The 22102-nt window shown below is 43.1% G+C and overlaps 1 protein-coding gene and 1 long non-coding RNA gene across 3 annotated transcripts in view; one reads left to right on the top strand and one right to left on the bottom strand.

The window, feature by feature from the left end:
- LOC147120036 (uncharacterized) overlaps nucleotides 1–22102 on the top strand; it is a 51850-nt gene that overhangs the window by 26053 nt on the left and 3695 nt on the right. For both annotated transcript variants that reach the window (XR_015078116.1, XR_015078115.1), the window contains exon 2: nucleotides 18503–18601. This is a non-coding gene — a long non-coding RNA (uncharacterized LOC147120036). The remainder of the gene's footprint in view (nucleotides 1–18502; nucleotides 18602–22102) is intronic.
- itgb2 (integrin, beta 2) overlaps nucleotides 14185–22102 on the bottom strand; it is a 100172-nt gene continuing 92254 nt past the window's right edge. Inside the window, exon 16 of the mRNA XM_085985541.1 lies at nucleotides 14185–17485. Coding sequence (XP_085841667.1) covers nucleotides 17420–17485 — 66 coding nt within the window. The 3' untranslated portion in view covers nucleotides 14185–17419. The remainder of the gene's footprint in view (nucleotides 17486–22102) is intronic.

The raw sequence follows: 22102 nt of genomic DNA, 5'->3' as shown, positions 1-22102 counted from the left end.
TGCCCTGCTGAGGTCATTGAATCATTTCCTGCATTGGATCCTGGAGCATGCCACAACGCTCCTGCTGCTGACCTCCTTGGCAACCTCCAACCACACCTTTTTCTCAGCCACTGGCTTTTTCCTCCCGTCACTTGGGAAGGGTATCTCCCTCTGGGTCCTTGCACCCCCAGCAACACATCCAGGGAGGCACAGCTCGACTCCATTGTACCAGGTCTGTGACTCTCCATGACTGCTCCAAACTCCTTCAACTTGCACGTTTGGAGTGTCCCTTTAAATACTGGAGTTGAAATCGCGTTGTGTGCGTCGTCATCATGCCTGCTGACAGTAATTGGATGGGAAACCCAGAAGTAAAATGATAACTAAGTGGCTGAATTTAAAAAGGCACTGGTAGAGGCGTTGCACTTGCGCTTTTAAATCCAGCCCATTTGCTTAGTGCTCCTTTCTTCCTGTTAGAGTAAATGAGTCTACGATCAATCTTACAGGTTGCCAGCTACAATGGTATCTTTCACTGAAACCGCAGAAGATGACACCACAGCAATTATAGTTTCTCCCTCCCCTTAAGGCATATGTAGACCTTGTCCGCATAATAGCAAAAATGTTTTAAGCAGTATTTAACCTTTCGGGCAATTTTTTCAGGTAATATGTTGTCTTTTTTATTTACAATTTATAAAGCTATTATAGATATAGGAGTACACTGATTCATGTTTTATGAGCCATTGTATACATTGACATACATATTTTGAGACCCATGTACCTTATGGGGTAGGTTTACACATTTATTTTGAGGTAATTGTACATTTAAAATTACATACATATTTAATGAAAATATGCATTCCTATACATGTTTTAAGTCACTGCCCAATGCTTTCACGAGGAATGTATCCAGGCTTCTTGACAGGACATTTCTTGTCCTGGGAGCAATGCAGGTTGTGGTGGCTGAGGCAGCTTCATTGGCCCGGGATTGTGGGGTTCGACAGACTTGGGGATAGGCTGGGCCTTGCATAGAATCATAGAATGGTTACAGCATGGAAGAAGGCCATTCGGTCTGTCGAGCCCGTGCTGACTCAGCTAGCCCCACTCCCTGATCCTTTCCCCGTAGCCCTGCAAATTTTTTTCCTTCAGATACTTATCCAACTCCCTTTTGAAAGCTGTGTTTGAATCTGCCTCCACCACCCTTTCAGGCAGTGCATTCCAGATCTTTACCACTCGCTGCGTAAAAAAGTTTTTTCTTATGTAGCCTGTGGTTCTTTTGCCAATCACTTTAAATCTGTGTCCTCTGGTTTTCGACCCTTCTGCCAATGGGAACAGTTTCTCTCTACTCTGTCCAGACCCCTCATGATTTTGAACACCTCTATCAAATCTCCTCTCAACCTTCTCTGCTCCAAGAAGAACAACCCCAGCTTCTTCAGTCTATCAACGTAATTGAAGTCCCTCATTCCTGGAATAATTCTTGCAAATCTTTTCTGCACCCTCTCTAAGGCCTTCACATCCTTCCTAAAGTGTGGTGCCCAGAATTGGACACAGTACTCCAGTTGGGGCTGAGCCAGTGTTTTATACAGGTGGTTCATAATTTCCACACTTTTGTACTCTATACCTCTATTTATGAAGCCCAGGATCCTGTAAGCCTTTTTAACTGCTTTCTCAACCTGCCCTGCCACCTTCAATGATTTGTGCACATATACCCCCAGGTCTCTGTTCGTGCACACCCTTTAGGATTGTACCATTTAGTTTATATGTCCTCTCCTCATTCTTTTTACCAAAATGTATCACTTCACAATTTTCTGTGTTAAATTTCATCTGCCACGTGTCCGCCCATTTCACCAGCCTGTCTCTGTCTTCCTGAAGTCTATCACTCTATTCACTGTACTTCCAAGTTTTGCATCATCTGCAAATTTTGAAATTGTGCCCTGTACATCCACGTCCAAGTCATTAAAATATATCAAGAAAAGCAGTTGTCCTAGAACCGACCCCTGGGGAACACCACTGTGTACCTTCCTCCAGTCCGAAAAACAACCGTTCACCACTACTCTGTTTCCTGTCACTTAGTCAATTCCGTATCCATGCTGCCACTGTCCCTTTTATTCCACGGGCTTCAACTTTATGCCCATTTTGTGGCACTTTGTCGAACGCCTCTTAGAAATCCATGTACCCTACGTCAACTGCATTACCTCATCAAAAAACTCGATCAAGTTCGTTAAACACGATTTGCCTTTAATAAATCCGTGCTGATTTTCCTTAATTAATCCACGCCTATCCAAGTGACTGTTAATTTTGTCCCTGATTACTATTTCTAAAAGTTTCCCCACTACCGAGGTTAAACTGACTGACCTGTAGTTGCTGGGTTTATCTTTGCACCCTTTTTCGAACAATGGTGTAACATTTGCAATTCTCCAGTGCTCTGGCACCACCCCCGTATCTATGGAGAATTGGAATATTATGGCCAGTACCTCTGCGATTTTCGCCCTCAATTCCCTCGGCATCCGAGGATGCATCCCATCCGCTCCTAGTGATTTATCTACTTTAAGTATAGCCAGCCTTTATAATAACTCTATCATTTTTTTTCCTATCAAGTGTCTCCATTACCTCCTCCTTCACCATGTCTATGGCAGCATCCTCTTGGTGAAGACAGATGCAAAATACTCATTTGTACCTCAGCCATGCCCTCTGCCTCTATGCATAAGTCTTTTTGGTCCCTAATCGGCCCCACCCCTCCTCTGGCTACCCTTTTACTATTTATATGCCTATAGAAGACTTTTGGATTACCTTATGTTGGCTGCCATTCTATTCTCATACCCTCTCTTTTTCACTTCTCCTCTGACCTTTCTATATATAGCCTGATTCTCAGATGTATTTGCAACCTGACATCTGTCATACGCGCTCTTTTTCTACTTCATCATATTCTCTATCTGTTTCGTCATCCAGGGAGCCCCGACTTTAGTTGCCCTGCCTTTCCCCCTAGTGGGAATGTGCCTCAACTGTACCGGAACTGTTTCCTCTTTAAAGGCAGTCCATTGTTCCATTACAGTTTTGCTTGCCAATCTTTGATTCCAGTTTACCTGGGCCAGATCCGTTGTCATCCCACTGAAATTGGCTTTCTCCCAGTTAAACATTTTTACTCTAGATTGCTCCCCGTCCTTTTCCATAGCTAATCTAAACCTTATGATACTATGATCACTGTTTCCTAAATGTTCACCTACTAACACTTGCTCCACCTCATTCCCCAGAACCAGATCCAGCAATGCCTCCTTCCTCATCAAGCCGGAAACGTACTGATCAAGAAAGTTCTCCTGAACACACTTCAGAAATTCTTCCCCTTCTCTGCCGTTTACACTATAACGATCCCAATCTATATTAGGATAGTTGAAGTCCTCCATTATCACTACTCTATAGTTCTTGCACCTCTCTGTAATTTCTCTGCAAATTTTCTCCTCCGTATCTTTCCCACTATTTGGTGGTCTATAGAATACACCTAGTAGTGTAATGACACCTCTATTATTTCTTAACTCTAGCCATATAGATTCTGTCCTTGACCCCTCCAGGATATCCTCCCTCTCCAGTTCTCCTTAACCAATACTGCCACCCCACCCCATATGTTTCCTTCCATATAGAAACATAGAAGATAGGAGTAGGCCATTCGGCCCCGCGAGCCCGCTCCGCCATTCAATGAGATCATGGCTGATCATCCAAACTCAGTACCCTGTCCCTGCCTTCTCCCCATATCCCTTGATCCCTTTAGCCTCAAGAAATATATCCAACTCCTTCTTGAATATATTTAATGAATTGACCTCAACTGCCCTGTGTGGCAGAGAATTCCACAGGTTCACCACTCTCTATGTGAAGAAATTCCTCTTCATCTCCGTCCTAAATGGCTTACTCCTTATCCTTAGACTGTGACCCCTGGTTCTGGACTCCCCCGCCATCGGGAACATCCTTCCTGCATCTATTCTGTCTAGTCCTGTTAGAATTTTATAAGTTTCAATGAGATCCCCTCTCATTCTTCTAAACTCTAGCGAATATAAGCCTAATTGACCCTCTCTTCATACGTCATTCCTGCCATCCCAGGTATCAGTCTGGTGAATCTTCGCTGCACTCTCTCCATGGCAAGAACATCCTTCCTCAGATAAGGCGACCAAAACTGCACACAATACTCGATGTGGTCTCACCAAGGCCCTGTACAACTGCAGCAAGACATCCTTGCTCCTGTACTCGAATCCTCTTGCTATGAAGGCCAACATACCATTTGCCTTCTTAACCGCCTGCTGCACCTGCATGCTTACCTTCAGCGACTGGTACACAAGGACACCCAGGTCTCGTTGTACTTCCCCTTTTCCCAATCAATTGCCGTTCAGATAATCTGTCTTCCTGTTTTTGCCACTGAAGTGGATAACTTCCACATTATACTGCATTTACCATGCATCTGCCCAATCACCCAACCTGTCCAAATCGTACTGGAGTTTCTCTGCATCCTCCTCACGGCACACACGCCCACCCAGCTTTGTGTCGTCTACAAACTTGAAGATATTATATCTAGTTCCCTCGTCTAGATCATCATTTTATATATTGTGACTAGCTGGGGTCCTAGCACCAATCCCTGCGGTACCCCACTAGTCACTGCCTGCCACTCGGGAAAAGACCCGTTTATTCCAACTCTTTTCTTCCTGTCTGCCACCCAGTTCTCTATCCAAGACAGTACCTTGCCCCCAATCCCATGTGCTTTAACTTTACAGGCTAATCTCTTATGCGGGACCTTATCGAAAGCCTTCTGAAAGTCCAAATACACCACATCCACTGGTTCTCCCTTATCTATTTTACCAGTTACATCCTCAAAAAATTCCAGTAGATTAGTCAAGCATGATTCACCTTTTGTAAATCCATGTTGACTTTGTCCGATCCTGTCACTGTTTTCCAAGTGCTCTTCTATTACATCTTTTATAATGGACTCTAGCATTTTCCCCACTACTGATGTCAGGCTTACCGGTCTATAATTCCCCATTTTCTCTCTACCACCTTTTTTAAATAGTGGGGTTACATTAGCTACCGTCCAATCCATGGGAACTGTTCCAGAGTCTATAGAATTTTGGTAGATGACCAGCAATGCATCTACTATTTCTAGGGCCACTTCCTTAAGTACCCTGGGATGTAGACCATCAGGCTCTGGGGATTTATCGGCCTTCAATGCCGTCAATTTCCCTAATACCATTTCCCTACAAATACTGATTTCATTCAATTCCTCCCTCTCATTAGATCCTATGTTCCCTGACATTTCTGGGAGATTATTCGTGTCCTCCTTTGTGAAGACAGAACCGAAGTATGTATTTAATTGGTCAGACATTTCTTTGTTCCCCATTATAAATTCCCCTGATTCTGACTGCAAGGGACCTATGCTTGACTTCACCAATCTTTTTCTCTTCACATATCTTTAGAAGCTTTTACAGTCAGTTTTTATGTTCCCAGCAAGCTTACTCTCAATCTATTTTCCCCCTCTTAATTAATCCTTGTCCTCCTTTGCTGAATCCTAAACTGCTCCCAATCCTCAGGTATGCTGCTTTTTCTGGCCAATTTATATGTCCTCTCCTTGGATTTTATGCTATCCCTAATTTCCCTTGTTAGCCACGGTTGAGTCACCTTTTTTGTTTTATTTTTATGCCAAACAGGGATGAACAAATTCTGTAGTTCATCCATGCGATCTTTGAATGTTTGCCATTGCTTAGCCACCGTCAACCCTTTAAGTAACATTCCCCAATCCATCCTAGCCTACTCGTGTATCATACCATCGTAGTTTCCTTTATTTAAATTCAGGACCCTAGTCTGAGTCAACTACTTCACTCTCCATCTTAATGAAGAATTCATCATATTATGATCGCTCCTCCCCAAGGGGCCTCTCACAACAAGATTGCTAATTAATTGTTTCTCATTACATAATACCCAGTCTAAGATGGCCTGATCTCTAGTTGGTTCCTCAACATATTGGTCCAGGAAACCATCCCGTATACACTCTAGTAATTCCTCCTCCACAGTATTGTTACTAATTTGGTTAGCCCAATCTATATGTAGATTAAAGTCACCCATGATAACTGTTGTGCCCTTATTGCACGCCTCTCTAATTTCCCGTTTAATGCCATCCCCAACCTCAGCATTACTGTTTGGGGGTCTGTATACAGCTCCCACTAACATTTTCTGCCCCTTGGTATTTCTCAGCTCTGCCCATACAGATTCCACCTCATCAGAGCTAATATCCTTCCTTACTATTGTGTTAATCTCTTTAAACAGCAATGCTACCCCATCTCCTTTTCCTTTTTTCCTGTCCTTCCTGAATATTGAATACCCCTGGATGTTGAATTCCCAGTCTTGGTCACCCTGGAGCCATGTCTCCATAATCCCAATTATATCATATCCGTTTACATCTATTTGCGCAGCTAATTCGTCCACCTTATTACGAATGCTCCTTGCATTAAGACACAAAGCCTTCAGGCTTGATTTTTTAACACTTAGTCCTTTTAGAATTCTTATTTACTGTGGCCCTGTTTGATTTACAACCTTGATTTCTCTACCTTCCACTTTTTCTCCTCCCTGTCTTTTGTTTCTAGTCTTGCTTCCCTTTCCTCTGTCTCCTTGCACAGGTTCCCAACCCCGTGCCATTTTTGTTTAAACCCTCCCCAACAGCACTAGCAAACACTTCCCACTCCCACTCTCCCCCCCACCACCACCCCACAGGACATCAGTCCCAGTCCTGCCCAGGTGCAAACCGTCCAGTTTGCACTGGTCCCACCTCCCCCAGAACTGGTTCCAATGTCCCAGGAATTTGAATCCCTCCCCCTTGCACCATTCCTCTAGCCACATATTCATCTGAAATATCCTTCTATTTCTACTCTGACTAGCATGTGGCACTGGTAGCAATCCTGAGATTACTACCCTTGAGGTCCTATTTTTTTAATTTGCCTCCTAACTTCCTATATTCAGCTTTTCCTATATCGTTGGTAGCTATATGCAACACGAAAACTGGCTGTTCACCCTCCCCCCTCCAGAATGCCCTGCAGCCGCCCGGAGACATCCTTGACCCTTGCACCAGGGAGGCAACATACCATCCTGGAGTCTCGTTTGCGGCCGCAGAAACGCCTATCTATTCCCCTTACAATAGAATCCCCTATCACTATAGCTCTCCAGCTCTTTTTCCTCCCGTCCTGTGCAGCAGAACCACCCATGGTGCCAGGAAGTTGGCTGCTGCTGCCTTCCCCCGATAAGCCATCTCCCTCAACAATATCCAAAGTGGTATATCTGTTTGAAAGGGGGATGGCCACAGGGGACCCCTGCACTTCCTGCCTGTGCCTTCTACTCTGCCTGGTGGTCACCTGCGGTGTGACCAACTCCCTAAACGTGCTAGCCATGATGTCCTCAGCATCGCAAATGCTCCAGTATGTATCCATTCGCAGCTCCAGCGCCACAATGCGGTCTGTCAGTAGCTGCAGCTGGATACAATTCCCGCACACATGGTCGTCAGGGACACAGGTAATGTCCCTGATTTCCCACATAATGCAGGAAGAGCATGCCACGGGACCGAGTTGTGCTGCCATGACTTACCCTTTAATTAATTCAAATTAAATTAAATCAAATCAATACCACTAATTACACTACAATTAAATGATATACTCAAGGGCCCTTGTTTACTACCACTCCCTGCTACACAACAGAAACCCTAGAAACTTTAAACCACAAAAACTAAGTTTGGGAAAAAAGAGAGAAATACTCACCAACCAATCACTTACCTGCTTTCTGGTGACGTCACACTTCGATTACTTTTTACTTCTCGCTGCTGCTGCCGGTGTGTCTGGGCCGCACCCTCTCTCCACTCCTTAACTCCTCGGTCTCCGCACTTAGTCTCCACCCAGGGCCGCTCTCGCCGCTGCCGCCGGTGTCTGGGCTACTCTCACTCCCCGCCCTTTAACTCCTCGGTCTTCGCGCTCAGTTTCCACCCAGGGCCGCTGCCGCCGGTGTGTCTGGGCTACTCTCGCTCCCCGCCCTTTAACTTCTCGGTCTTCGCGCTCAGTCTCCACCCAGGGCCGCTCTCGCTGCTGCCGCCGCTGGGCCGCTCTCTCTTTCTCTCTCTCTCTCTCCACTCCTTAACTCCTCGGTCTCCACCCATGGCTGCTCTCACTGCTGCCGTCGGTGTCTTTCCTGAATACCTTATAATGAGGAATATTTAATACCCAATCCTGCCCTTTTTTGAGCCAGGTCTCAGTTATTGCCACATCATCATATTCCTATGTGGCTAATTGTGCCTGCAGCTCATTTACCTTGTTTACTACGCTTCATGTGTTCACATACATACACTGTAAACCCATCTTAGACCATCCTGTATTCTCTCTTAGTTTGACCCCCCCTAATACCTTACTATTTCTTACTTTCGTGCTCTCTGCCTCTCCCAATCCTTTGAGCACTTTATTTCCCCTTTCTAATGTTGCATCCTGGTGCCCATCCCCTGCCAAATTAGTTTATACCATATTAGTGATCATGTTGGTCGGGGTCGATGCTACTCATGACCATTGACTCCAACTAACATGATCACCAGTAGGTAGGTTGTTGCACTGAGTGAATAGTTTGTGTTGAGTGAGTCCCAAAGAACATGCCCCAGACTGCCTCCTATTTCCACAGCTCCAGCAGAGGTAAACATCACTTATTCTGATTGACAAATGTCCCATATGTAATTGAGCCACATATTTATTTAGAAGAGTGGCAGAATTGTGTTAGTAGGAGAATATTCCTTTTGTACAGGATGATGGGTTTCGGTGTGATGTGCGCACCAATGTATCTGAAGCCAGCCCATGGCTGTAAAGGGATAGGATTATGATAGCAGTTTTAAGTATATTGTTCCACAGCTTTAAGTTATGAACGACTAGGTCCTACTGCCATGTTTAGAAAACAGAACTTTAATGCATAACTGCAAGGTTAAGTCATTGGGGCAGTCAGTGATTTGAGTCTGTAGGCTGAATATAAGAGCCTTTAGATTGTATTGGAAAGAGTTTTCCAGTTTTAGGTTGCAGTTACTGTCACAGGATCCCTTTTAAAGGAATACTAATGAATTTCATCGTGAATCACAGGGTACGCTGATTTGTGGTGACAGAAGCGCTATACCATTTAACAAAAAATGTGTCCTAATATTGCTGATCTCCTGTGACAAAAAAAAAAACCCTTCCAGTAACACTTTTTTTCTCTTCCATAATCTAGAGGTGCTGGAGGAAAGCAACTGCGGTTACAGTATGGTCATTGCAGCTCTTAGGATTGCCCACACCTGCCCCTCCTAATTTAGTTAGAGCAACATCCTTTTTAAAAAATTAGTTTATGGGATGTGGGCATCGCTGACAATGCCAGCATTTATTGCCCATCCCTAATTGCCATTGAGAAGGTGGTGGTGAGCCGCCGCCTTGAACCGCTGCAGTCCATGTGGTGAAGGTACTCCCACAGTGCTGTTAGGGAGGGAGTTCCAGGATTTTGACGCAGCGACGATGAAGGAACGGCGATATACTTCACTTATATACGCTTGGAGGTGGAGGTGTCCCCATGTGTCTGCTGCTCTTGTCCTTCTAAGTGGAAGAGGTCGCAAGTTTGGGAGGTGCTGCCGAAGAAGCCTTGGCAAGTTGCTGCGGTGCAACTTGTAGATGGTACACACCTCAGCCACGGTTCGGTGGTGGTGGAGGGAGTGAATGCTTAAGGTGGTAGATGGGGTGCCAATCAAGCGGGCTGCTTTGTCCTGGATGGTGTCGAGCTTCTTGAGTGTTGTTGGAGCTGCACTCATCCAGGCAAGTGGAGAGTATTCCATCACACTTCTTACTTGTGCCTTGTAGATGATGGAAAGGCTTTGGGGAGTCAGGAGGTGAGACACTCGCCGCAGAATACCCAGCCTTTGACCTGCTCTTGTTGCCACAGTATTTATGTGGCTGGTCCAGTTATGTTTCTGGTCAATTGTGACCCCCAGGATGTTGAGGGATTCGGCGATGGTAATGCCATTGAATGTCAAGAGGCGGTGGTTAGAGTCTCGCTTTTTGGAGCTAGTCATTGCTTGGCACTTGAGCGGCGCGAATGTTACCTGCCACTTATCAGGCCAAGCCTGAACGTCGTCCAGGTCTTGTTGCATGGACTGCTTCAATATCTGAGGAGTTGTGAATGGCGCTGAACACTGTGCAGTCATCAGTGAACATCCCTATTTCTGACCTTATGTTGGAGGGAAGATCATTGATGAAGCAGCTGAAGATGGTTGGGCCTAGGACACTGCCCTGAGGAACTCCTACAGCGATGTCCTGGGGCTGTGATGATTGACCTTCAATCACCACAACCATCTTCCTTTGTGCTAGGTATGACTCCAGCCAGTGGAGAGTTTCCCCCCCTGATTCCCATTGACTTCAGTTTTACTAGGGCTCCTTGATGCCACTCGGTCAAATGCTGCCTTGATGTCAAGGGCAGTCGCACTCACTTCTCCTCTGGAATTCAGCTCCTTTGTCCATGTTTGGACCAAGGCTGTAATGACGTCTGGAGCCGAGTGGTCTTGGCGAAACCCAAACTGGGCATCAGTGAGCAGGTTAGTGGTAAGTGCCGCTTGATAGCACTGTCGATGACACTTTCCATCATTTTGCTGATGATTGAGAGTAGACTGACGGAGTGGTAATTGGCTGGATTGGATTTGTCCTGCTTTTTGTGGACAGGACATACCTGGGCAGTTTTCCACATTGTCGGATAGATGCCAGTGTTGTAACTGTACTGGAACAGCTTGGCTAGAGGTGCGGCTAGTTCTGGAGCACAAGTCTTCAGCACGATTGCCGGGTGTTGTCAGGGCCCATTGCCTTTGCTGTATCCAGTGCGCTCAGCCATTTCTTGATATCACATGGAGTGAATCGAATTGGCTGAAGGCTGGCTTCTGTGATAGTGGGGACCTCAGGAGGAGGCCGATATGGATCATCCACTCTGCTCTTCTGGCTGAAGATGGTTGCAAACGCTTCAGCCTTGTCTTTTGCACTCGCGTGCTGGGCTCCACCATCATTGAGGGTGGGGATATTCATGGAGCCTCCTCCATGTTGTTATTTAATGGTCCACCACCATTCACGACTGCAGAGCTTTGATCTGATCTGTTGATTGTGGGATCGCTTAGCCCTGTCTATAGCATGCTGCTTCCGCTTTTTAGCATGCATATAGTCCTGCATTGCAGCTTCTCCAGGTTGGCACCTCATTTTTAGGTACGCCTGGTGCTGCTCCTGGCATGCTCTTCTACACTCCTTATTGAACCTGGGTTGATTCCCTGGCTTGATGGTAATGGTAGAGTGAGGGATATGCCGGGCCATGTGTTTACAGTTTTGCTGCTGCTGATGACCCCCAGCGCCTCATGGATGTCCAGTTTTCAACTGCTAGATCTGATCTGAATCTATTCCATTTAGCACGGTGGTAATGCCACACAACACGATGGAGGGTGTTCTCAGTGTGAAGATGGGACTTTGTCTCCACAATGACTGTGCGGTGGTCACTGCTACCAATACTGTTATGGACAGATGCATCTGCGACAGGTAGATTGGTGAGGACGAGGTCAGGTAGGTTTTTCCCTCGTGTGGGTTCTCTCATCACCGGTCGCAGGCCCAGACTGGCAGCTATGTCCTTCTGGACTTGGCCAGCTCAGTCAGTAGTGGTGCTACCGAGCCACTCTCGGTGATGGACATTGAAGTCCCCCACCCAGAGTACAGTCTGTGCCCTTGCTACTCTCAGTGCTTCTTCCATGTGGTGTTCAACATGGCAGAGTACTGATTCATCAGCTGAGGGAGGGCGGTAGGTGGTAATCAGCAGGATGAAGCTCACAGCAAAAATATTTGATTTTAAAAATATTTTTAAGCCTGCCTTTGCTCTCGGCTTGCTCACTTATGTCCATCCTTGATTATAAATATCAAAAATTAGCTAATCCAGTCGTTCTGAAATTTTCCAAATGAGCCCATATCAGCCTCTCGTGACCCATCTGATTAAGGGTACTGGTAAGAATGCAAAAGGGTCTCCTCTTTCTCTTCCTCCTCCTCCTTTCCTTCCTCTATCCCACTGTCCCCCCCCATCACTTTTGTCTGTCTCCTTCACTACTTGCTTTCTCTTGTTTTCTTCCATCTCTTGCTTATTCTGGTGTTTTACTGCTTGTTCTCAAACTTTCCTTGTTTACCACCTGCTTTCTTTCACTGTCTTGCTTCACCTCTCAGCAGGCCACAAAACACGTGGGAAGAACAGATAAGCCAAAAGTACACAGGCAGAAGGGTTACGCAAGTTAGCTGAAAATTCACATTTATTTGAGTCATTCGATTGGCAAGTTTCTGTATTTCACCAGTTTGGAAATTTTAGTGTTGTGGGGGGTGGAAATGGAGCTCAGTTTTTCGTTGCTTACTTGTTTGTTGTTGGTGTCTACTAACTGAATTTTGATTCTTTTAGGTTTAGTCAATTGATTAGTAATTTGACAGATAAGCTTCATTTTAGCCAATTGCAAATTTTTGTCCTGAAGACGTGATGCCCTTGGGTACACGCCTCTGAAGCCACACTTTCAGGTGTGATGCCTTTGAAAGGTATGTTGCAACAGATATTTGTTAGATGCAAGACTTTGATTTATATGGATACATCCAAACATCTCATGTGACTAGAACTCACAGCTTTTGTAATTTAAGTTAAATAAAATTTGTTTTTATCCAGCACAATTTTCTCTTCTCCTCTTCCCCACTAAACAACATCCCAAAAATATACTAATTCCCAGTCCTACACATCAAATTTTGTACAGGTCCAAATGTTCCATGCTACCATTTAAACAAAGTTAAATAATTACAACAGCAGGTGAACTGAGATTCCACTGCTGCTTTTGGTACCAGAGCTCCTTGTCTGGAAAGATGCATTTGCTTCAGAGAACTGTTACCCCAGTAAGGGGTATTATCTGTCCCATTTCATAGATTAATCGCGTCTTGCATTGCATTAGACAATTAAGATTGATATCCTCACGTTTGCCTTTGGGCTTGTTCCTGGTCTGGTCTTGTTTAATTAGAGAACCGCTCTAGCTTTTCCAGAACTGGCTAAATTCCTTCTTAAGTAAAACTTGAGGTGCTTCACTGTAATCCTGGGGGATCTATCCTGCAAATGGCAATAATTGAGCAATGAGAGCCCATCTTTAAAATTTAAATTGCTTTTCTTTCAACTATACACAAATGAGTATTTAATGCTCCTTCCTGCGAACTCCCTGTTGTAAAATAATAAAACATTTTCTGCTTTACTTTCAGGTGTCAGACCAACCACAGCTCGGTACAGCTGAAGCATTCCTGCCCTATGTTCTCAATGCAGAAGTGGAGCTCTTACTCCTTAGAGGTCGCCCCTCTCCAAATAATTGGGATTCTTTATTTTCCAATGTGTGTTTATTCTTAAATTGGATCTAAACCTGTATTCTGGCCTGACCTTATTTCTCTCTCGCAGTTAATCACAAATTAGCCCTGGCTGTGCCCTATTTCTAACACACTTCCAGTTGTTGATTTAATTAGGTTTCCCAACCTAATCTTTTCTAACTCCTTTACTATGGTACCCTCATCAGGATTGGCTAGTCCCAAACGGTCACAAACACGTGCCTTAACCAGGCTCTCTCTGGCGACTGTTGCATTGTGGTGCACTCACAAACAAGCAGGATATGAGTCCATAGCAGGTGTCCAGACCACACAAAGCTTTTACTAAAGCACAGTAAATACAGCCATAAATAGAAGCTGAAAAATTCACTTCCCTTCAAAAGAAAGCTCCTCTTTCTATGGTGCCTTTCCTTCATAAGGGTTAGTATTGGGAATCATTTGGATTCTTTTCTGGCCACGTGAGCATATTCTACTTAAAGGCTTTGTGGGCTCTCCCTGCAATGCTTTAATAACAAAAAACTGACTACAGATTTAATATTTTCTTATCTATCCTCCACAGTTCACACAATACACACTTATTTCTGTGGTCCCTACTTTTGATGATTCTCTAAGAAGAATTGTCCTGCAGTGAGTCACGTCAAGCAAAAGATCTCCATGTCCATTTACAGAGGTTACACCATTTCTTTTCCATTACCCACATGAAATTTATCATCCTGGATCAGATTCTGTTTACAAAATTACTTCTCTTTGTTCTGTTTCAGCTCATTGACCATTGGGAACTGTACCAGAGAAAAAGACGTGCAAATTACAATGTTTCTCTTTATTCACGAGACACTGAGTTACATTGTTTATTTCTTCAATTTTTCTTCACAAAATTTAACTTTAGTTTAAAATAGACATTTATTTTGGCCAATATTATACAATAGGCAACAGGAATATTTTTAAAGCTCCCAATGATTTTATTCAACAATGAAATAATTAAGCGCTCAAGGCTCCTTGCTATTTTTAATACTGTTTGTTAAGCGTTTCTCCATGTCTTTGTAAATCTCCAAACTCCTAGGGTATGATTTTATAGAGCGTCGAGCAAAGTTTCAATACTTTGATTACCCAACAAATGTACTGAAGCGCTGTGTGTGGCATACTTTGTGTGAAATGTTCAATTTCAGTGGCAGTTGGAGTTTATCTACCTTCGAGTGAAGATGCTGGAGTGTCAAATCTACCCATGACAATGCAGTCACCTGTACTGATAATATCTTGAGCAGTACCTTTTGGCAGAGTTGGTGGGAAAGAAAAAAATGTTTCTTGTTTCCAGGGAATCCTCTTTAGAAAATCCAAATGACCATATTCTGGAGATTTACATCCACCAGAGCAATAATTTCCCTCTTGGCGTGACATTATGTAGAGCAATGTCACTATTGCAACTGGTTACACAAAGTTATAGTTAAATTTGCCCAATGAGAAATTCAGCATTGGTTTCTATTTTAACCTACTTCAAGAATTTGCTTTTCATGCCTTCCTAGTCCAAACCACAAAAGCTGACACTGTCAGCAATACATCAAAGTAGGACTGTCACCATTTTGACATTTGGCTAAAAACTAAAACTTGAGAAATATAGCAAAGGAAAGTTGCAATTGTTGGTAATTTAGGAGCGTTTATATAGCACTTTTCATGTGGAGGAACGTACCAAGGTGCTACACAGGACCAGGAGGAAAAACGACACTGAACCAAAGGAGGGGAGATTAGGAAGGACGACCAAAAGCTTTTAAGGAGGGCTTTAAAGAAAGAAAGGGAGATAGAGAAGCAGAATTAGAGAGTCGGACCTAGCTAGTTGAAGTCACAGCCACCAAAGATGGGAAGAATGGAGTGGAGAATGTACAAGGAAGAGTGTCGAGTCGAGAGGAATGGTGAGATCGGAGATGAGAGGAGGGCTGTGGCCATGAGGACAGGAATTTTTTAATTTGAGGCGTTGCGGTACTGGAACCAATTTAAGTCAGTGAGGATGGACTGAAAACAGCATAACTTATTTGGGATAGAATATGAGCAGCAGAGTTTTAGATGAGCTGAAGTTTATGGAGGGTGAAGAATGGAAGGCTAGCAAGGAGAGCTTTGGAGTAATGGAGATGAAGGCACGTATGCCTGTTTCAGCATGCGCTGGATGGATGAAAATGGGTAATGTTATAGAGGTTGAAGTAGGTGACAGAGGATATTGGATCAGACACAGCCTAGGGTTGGATAGGACACCAAGGTTGTGAACAGTCTAGTTAAGCCTGTATCAGTGGCAATGTAGGGGATGGAGTCAGTGACAAAGGAGTGGAGTTTGTGGTGGTGCTCATCTTTACTGCTCTGAACCTCTTTCCCAGCAATATCACGAGAAAGTACAGCAGTTTACACATCAAGGAGGAGAGCAGATGAAGCATGCCTGGAGTTAACATGTTTAAACCTAGGCATAGCTGTCTCTGCTGTGAACTCTGTACAATATACATTAGGAGAAGTTTTACACAGAAATCCAAAACTCCAAACACAAACGCTTCTGTACAAAAGTGCAGTTATAAACTGTACAATGGAGAGTGTAAATTGACATCTACTTGTCATGTGTCTTCAAGTATGATTGATTTCTGTACTGATTAAATGTGGACATAAACAACTCTTAATTCAGAGGACTCTTCTCATATATCAATTTAATAATTTAAAGCCCTAAAACATTTGGAGATAATAAACTGCTCCTGCATTCCTACAAGTTGGAGAGCAGGAGTTGTCTTGTGTCTTATACACCTCCATATTCTTGTTATGGCACAGGAGTGCAAGTTGTAAGCCATGATTACCATAGCACCAATGGAGGTGAGTTGTAGCAATAACAACTGGTTACATGCAAGTGTTAGTTTTACAAACAAAAGAATAAACAAAATTAAATAAAATTGCCATAGCGTGTATAAAGATGCCATTGAAAATATATTTACAGAAACTGGGATAGATGTGCTTCTGTTGGTGGTGGGACTTTAAAAAAAAAAAAAAAAAAATACCAGACCAAGTGCTGTATATATCACCAGAAGTAATGGTTATTAGTTATCTTCAGTTGAAGAAAACCACTATCACTTGCTTGAGGCCAACGATCAGCCACAATTTATTTCCATTATTTTATACAAGATTTTTGTTTTTGCCTCATGTCCATCGATGAAAAATGGTTGTGACTTGGGTCAATCCCAAGGTGAGCTGTTCGTTCACTCACCGGGGAGGTCTATTGGTAATAAAAGAAAAATGGATGAAAGTACAAGAGATGAGATGCACAAGGCAGCAGACAACTGCTATTTAAGTGATCTACAAATAAGGATGTATGTCAGGAGTGTTATTTTTCAACAATATAGAATTAATAAATAACTTATGGATTCAATCTTATTCTGTTTGGCTGATCTACATTTGATTGTGAAATATCAAGCTATACCAGAAGAAAATGACAGAACTGTCAGAGTTTATCAAGTTTGCAACACTGCATCTGAAACAATTACTTTGACACTGGTATCACAAATCAGGTACTGGCAACTGGACTGGGTATGGAAAACTAGCACGGGCATTTGGGAACAGTATTCATATTTCGACATTAGGTATCCACTATTGGCACTAGCAGCTAATGCAAATGCTGTCATTTTGCAACCAGTGTCTGGTCCTATAGGTCTGTTATTGGCAGTTTGGCACCAATATTAATACTTAGCATCACAACTTGGTACTGGGCAAGATTTCACATTGGAATTGAATAGCAATTTTAATGGTTTGAATTTTGCTCCAATTTTTTGGGAGATAAGGCCTCATCCCTATTGCCTGATACTTCAGTTATCAGCTGAAAACAACAATAATGAACTATCCCACATACAGTGTACCTTCAGAAGAATCATTTTCTTCTGCACTTTTCTGGTACTGTATCAAGTAAAAGCAAATGATCTTCACAATTTAGAAAAAATATGTAAAATAAGCTGTAAAGTTAGTCCTTTTGTAACGTAGGCTTGGTATATGCAAAATGGTTCCTAGCTCCATCCAAATCTTTAGTTTTCATTGAAGTTGGGGTTCATAACGGTGGTGGTTGCCTTCTGAAACAGTGGATTATCAGCCTGATGGAGACATACAGAAATAGGAAAACAGTTAATTTCTGAAAATAAAAACAGAAAATGCTGGAAATGCTCAGCAGGTCAGGCAGCATCTGTGGAGCGAGAAACAGAGTTAACGTTTCAGGTCGACGACCTTTTGTCAGAACTAATTTCTGAAAATGTCACTTACTGAAGATTACATAGAGTATACAGCACAGAAACAGGCCATTTGGCCCAACCAGTCCATGCCGGTGTTTAGGCTCCGCTCAATGGCTATTGTCAGACCCAGTAATATAATCTGGGAAACCAAGACAAAGCAATTTCATCTGACACCACTTAATCCTGTCTCAGTTGAATCAATGATAGGTATGGAGAAATTCACAAGCTGACTTGTTCCACCCTCCCATTTTGGACTAATCTGGCTCACCTCCAGTTGATGATGTAAACCCATTTTCCTTTAAAAACTAGTTAATCGCCCATGACATTTAATAAGATAATGAATATATAGAATATAAAATATATACCCATTCAGTCCACTATTTAAAGTCATACATTCTGCCACAGTATCAAAGCGACGCCCAGATCGCATAAACAAATAAAACAAAAGTATAGCAAGTTGTGGTTGAATAGCAAAATTTGCAGCAGTGTAGTCGAGTTTGTTGGAGCATCAGAGTTTCTCTGCAGTAGATGCTGAGTCATTGGGACATACAGTGCTGAAGTGCCACCATTGCCAGGAGGGTGTAATTAAAGTGTGACAAATTTACATTCTAAATGTGGATACAGGAATTTATATTGGGAAAAGTGGGCCTAAAGGTGTGACAAAATCATGGTAATAGGAAGTAAGGTTTTGCAGACAGGAAGTGCTTGCAGTCATTAAGATTAATATATAGATATCTAAGGTTTCTCAACTGTCTCATTGTTTATTTGCATTCAGGCATATGTTAGCAAATGTTAATACAGACGCGCAAATGATCTGCCTGGAAACCAACTGCGTCTGTAGTTTTGTGAAGGGAAATATTCAAATCAATTTTCCATTTCTAGATACTGATACTTGGCTTTCTGAATGCTGAACTTCCTTTGGAGCTTTCAATCCATATCTACTATAATACATCTATACTGGCAAGCTTTTTTTGTTAAACTGTGAGTACCATTATGTAATTAGGCAAAATCGGTCATTGAGTTTTCTCTGGATAAAATATAGATTAGCTCTCCTTTGTGTGAAAATTTATTGTAACAATGTTACAGCAGACCAGTGTTAATATAAATATTTACAATTAAATTAGTGAATACATTAAATTCTTGACCCCCATAATGTAATACAGTAAGATCATTATCAAAGACAATAGATGGGTGTAGGTCAGTTTTACTTTGCTATTCAATTTCCTATTTTTGCATTGATGATCTCTGTTTTTACAATGTATTTGTGATGGGTGCATAGTTCAAAATGAGCTAAAAGCAACCTAAATTACAACTTAGAATTGCATAGTAATTAAAACATGGAAACAAGTTGTTCAGTCCAACTAGTCCCTGTTGGTGTTTATCTTCCTCGTGAGCAGTAGTCCTAATCCCATGTGCCGGCTCACTTTCGATATTCCACTTTCCTTCTAACCTATTCTTAAATGTTGAGATGGTCTCTGCTTCAATCACTAACGCTGCATTCCACAGCCTCGCAACACTCTAAAATAGTTGCTTCTGTTCTCTGTGCAAACTTTTAAAATTTAATCTTGTATCTATGGCCCCTCGTTCTAGATCCTTCTACCAGTGGAAACACTCTGAGGGAGAAATTAGTGTGGTTTGTGCCACACGTTAGCGCCACGAGATAGAGCTTTAATGCCACCTGACACCGGTTCCAGCGCTGCATGCCGTATTGGTGTTGCCGGTAGCGCTGCCACTGAATACGATCGCCGGGGACCTCGCAATCACGGAGATCATGACGTCAGTGAGTGTGCAACGCTTTCTTGACGCCCGATCTCCCAACTTCATTAGAGCCAATGAACTTACGGCTGGAGAAAACAACAACAGCTTCAGGTGGCCGGCTCCAGCGACGCTATTTAAAGGGATCATCACTTATCACTCGGACCTGCCAGGTTTTTGAAGTTTGAGTGGCTGTGTGCTACTTCCTGCTACTTGAAGAGTTTTCTTTATTCATTTCAAGGTTCTTTGGTATCAGGGAGTGTTGTGGCAAGTACAAAACTCCATCATTATTTCTGAAAAGCGTCAACCTACAACACTTGCTAAAAGTCATCGGGGCTATACTGACAGTGGACCTTGCTCTCCAGGATCTATGGCGGAAGCAACGAGACAATCGGCCTTCCGGACGGCCTGTCCGTGACCGGCTCATCAGACTCTGATTCACATGAATGAAACCCAAGATCCCCCATAGTTCACCACATCCCCACCATAACATCCCTGTCTCACGCCGTATCACAGCTGAATAGCTATCATTGTGTGCAAGGTGTAAGATGTGGGGTTGAGTGTTGCTAGCTAGAGATTGTTGGTGGGAAGAGTGATCATAGGGGAGAAAGCAGAGACCGGGTACTGGATTTGGATGATCAGCCATGATCGCATTGAGTAGCGGACGGCAGGCTCGAGGGGCCGAATGGCCTACTCCTGCTCCTATCTTCTATGTTTCGGTAACATGGTAGAATTTCAAATTCAGTTTGAGGGTGAGAAAGCTAGGTCTCAAACTGGTGTCCTGAACTTAAAAAAAGGTAATTACAAAGGTGTGAAGGCAGACTTGGTTAAAGTGGACTGGGAAAATATTATTACAGGAAACTTTGGTTTATCCGGAGGTTGTATGACCGGAAACCTCGATCTAACAGCAGAAATCAGCAGCCGTTTTGTTAGTTTTTTTTTCTTCCCCTAGCATTTTGTTAAACAGTCAGTCTCTGGAAAGCCTCTCTGAAGCTGTTGCTAAGCTACAGAGACGCTTCCAAGGTACGGGCCGACTGTTTACAAGTTGTTGCTAAGCAACAGTGTTTGTTGTCAGATACGGAGATGAAAACCTCCGTATTCTTCAAAATTAGCGCTGGTCTGTCCGGAAGTTTTCATATATCGGCATCACGCCGGTCCCGGATATCGCGAAGTTTCCTGTACAGGGTAAGACTGTAGAAAAGCAATGGCAAACATTTAAGGAGATATTTCATAACTCTCAGCAAAGATATATTCCAGTGAGAAAGAAAGTAAGAGAAGGATGAACCATCCGTGGCTAACTAAGGAGGTAAAGGATAGTATCAAATTGAAAACAAAGTCATACAATGTTGCGAATAATAGTGGAAGGCCAGAGGATTGGGAAAATTTTTTAAACCAGCAAAGGACAACTAAAAAAATGATAAAGAGAGAGAAGATAGCTTATGAGAGAGTAAATATAAAAACAGACAGTAAGAGCTTCTACAGGTATTTAAAAAGGAAGAGAGTAGCTAAAGTAAACATTGGTCCCCTAGAGGATGAGTCTGGGGAATTAATAATGGGAAACGGGGAAATGGCGGAGACTTTGAACAAATATTTTGTATCGGTCTTCATGGTAGAACACACCAAAAGCATCCCAATAATGGATAATCAAGGGGCTATTGGTGGGGGGGGGGGGGGACTTAAAACAATCACAATCACTATCACTAGAGAGAAAGGACTAGGGAAACTTATGGGACTAAAGGTGGACAAGTCCCCTGGACCCTGCATCCTAGAGTCTTAAAAGAGGTGGCTGCAGAAATAGTGGATGCATTGGTTGTAATCTACCAAAATTCCCTGAATTCTTGAGCGGTCCCAACGGACTGGAAAACCACAAATGTAACACCCCTATTTAAGAAAGGAGGGAGACAGAAAGCAGGCAACTATCGACCAGTTAGCCTAACATCTGTCATTGGGAAAATGCGGGAGTCCATCATTAAGGAAGTGGTAGCAGGACATTTAGAAAATCATAATCCAGTCAAGCAGAGTCAGCATGGTTTTATGAAAGGCAAATCATGTTTTACAAATTTGCTGGAGTTCTTTGAGGATGTAACGAGCAGGGTGGATAAAGGGGAACCAGTAGATGTCGTGTATTTGGATTTCCAGAAGGCATTCGATCAGGTACCACATAAAAGGCTACTACACAAGATAAGCGCTCACGGGGTTGGGGGGGTAATATATTAGCATGGATGGATAGAGGATTGGCTAACTAACAGAAAACAGAGTCGGGATAAATGGGTAATTTTCAGGTTGGCAAACTAACTAGTGGGGTGCCGCAGGGATCGGTGCTGGGGCCTCAACTATTTACAATCTATATTAATAACTTGGATGAAGGGACTGAGTGTAATGTAGCCAAATTTGCTGATGCTACAAAGATAGGTGGGAGAAGCAAATTGTGTGGAGGACGCAAAGAATCTCCAAAGGGATATAGATCGGTTAAGTGAGTGGGCAAATATCTGGCGGATGGAGTTTAATGTGGGAAAATGCGAGGTTATCCACTGGTAGGAAAAATAAAAAAGGCAAATTATTATTTAAATGGGGAGAGATTACAAAATGCTGAGGTACAGAGGGATCTGGTGGTCCTTGTACACGAATCACAAAAAGTTAGCATGCAGGTACAGCAAGTAATTAGGAAGGCAAATGGAATGTTGGCCTTTATTGCAAAGGGAATGGAGTATAAAAGTAGGGAAGTCC

Source organism: Somniosus microcephalus, chromosome 4 (genome assembly GCF_052327205.1).
Source record: "Somniosus microcephalus isolate GS21.2 chromosome 4, FLI_Smic_1.0, whole genome shotgun sequence".
Taxonomy (NCBI): Eukaryota; Metazoa; Chordata; class Chondrichthyes; order Squaliformes; family Somniosidae; genus Somniosus; species Somniosus microcephalus.
This window is presented reverse-complemented; position numbering and strand designations above follow the sequence as displayed.